The following is a 1,476-nucleotide window of genomic DNA, read 5'->3' on the forward strand; positions in this document are numbered from 1 at the left end:
AGCAATTTTCATATATGCCCCACATAGTTGACCAGCTGTAAGGATCTTTGCCAGCCAGGGAGTTCTATCCTAAGCTCCAGACAACTGCGACATTTGGCAGGGCCTGGTAGTGATTTACAAACTCAGAAATGCCACAGAGAGGAAACCATGGGTTCCCAGAGCTGTTGAAACATCACAAGAGGGCTGCTCAGGCCAGGATCCACMGGAGGAGCACTTGGGAAACATCAGGTTGAACAAGTTCAGTAACAGGACTTGTGAAGGTCAAGAGGGGCTGAAGTCAGRTTCTGCTGAAAATATGAAACACAAAGGATCTGAGGCAGATAGTAGGAATGGTACAAAATCATGGATCTGTCACAGAGAACACATGATCTGGGGTCTRGAAACCAGCTGTGGGGACGGTCAAGGCACTCGGTTTCCTTCAGTCTGCGGAACAACCCTGCAGCCAAGGGCCCACAGGTCACACTGCACGCCTTGACCACTCTTCAGCGTCCTGTTTCATCTTTGCATAGGTGGCAGGGCAGAACTGGGAATAGAGCTGAGCCAGCAGAGCCTGAGAGGAGACCTCTAACTTGGTCTTACGGCTCAATTTGTTCCATATGTGCACTGCATAGCTGTTCTTAAGGAGCTTGTGAAGGTCCAAGGCACTGATGGACTCAAACAACTTCCTCCAGTGCTGCCAGGGAATAGGGTAAACAGCTTCTGGGGCAAGAGCACGCACACCTTTACAGCTCATGCTTGTGATAGTCTTGAGGGAGCACCACTTCTTGAAGACACGAGTTACGAGCCCTGGGCCCTGGTGGCCCCAGGCCCGGCCATTGTAGTTCTGTACAAAGTCCTGCATGCAAAGCTCCATGAATTCGTGCTTGGGCTTAAAGGACAGAAAGGCTTGATTCAGTTCATCGTGGCACTGAATCCCAATAGCATTGGTGAGGTTTTCCAAGTTCTTAAGCACAATGAAGTCTGTATCCAGGTAGATGCCACCAAATTTCCACATGAGGACATACCTGCAGGCATTAGACAGGACATTTAAAAAATAAGGCTCCTGGCGCCGCTCAGGGTTCAAGTACCATTGTGCCAGAGGCGTTCCAGAAAAGAGCTCAGTCGGGTCGAGGGGCCGGATCTCCACATTGGGGAAGCATTTCAGCAAGGAAAAAGCCCAGTGCTCAGGTAAGGAGGTATTTGCACTGGCCAAACCTTTCATGAGCACCACAACTCTTGACCCTGGGTGTGTCCTGGCCGCTGACTCCACAGAGCATGAGAACACATAACTAATGTTAGTTTGCTCTGAGGTGTCCACAAAAAACACATTCCCTGGGGAAGGAGAGGGCCCACCAACAATGACATTGGAAGAAGGCACAGAGCGAGCACACTGGCTTTCAGCAGACAAGCTGTCTGAACTCTTTGTGTTCTCCCAGATCCTCCAGTAAAATCTGTGGTAGGTGAAGGACACAAATATGAAGAGGAGGAGAAATGGAG

At 50.0% G+C, this 1,476-nt stretch overlaps 1 protein-coding gene across 1 annotated transcript; it reads right to left on the reverse strand.

The window, feature by feature from the left end:
- Nucleotides 1-25: 25 nt before the first annotated feature.
- LOC130588560 (lactosylceramide 4-alpha-galactosyltransferase-like) lies at nucleotides 26-1,465 on the reverse strand (the record flags this gene model as incomplete). Its single annotated transcript, XM_057389470.1, has 1 exon — nucleotides 26-1,465. A coding segment is annotated over one exon (1,008 nt), but the record flags the coding sequence as incomplete, so codon positions are not given.
- Between the last annotated feature and the right edge of the window lie 11 nt (nucleotides 1,466-1,476).

Source organism: Malurus melanocephalus, unplaced genomic scaffold, assembly GCF_030028575.1.
Source record: "Malurus melanocephalus ecotype Western Australia unplaced genomic scaffold, MMel_1.1 scaffold_6567, whole genome shotgun sequence".
Lineage (NCBI taxonomy): Eukaryota > Metazoa > Chordata > Aves > Passeriformes > Maluridae > Malurus > Malurus melanocephalus.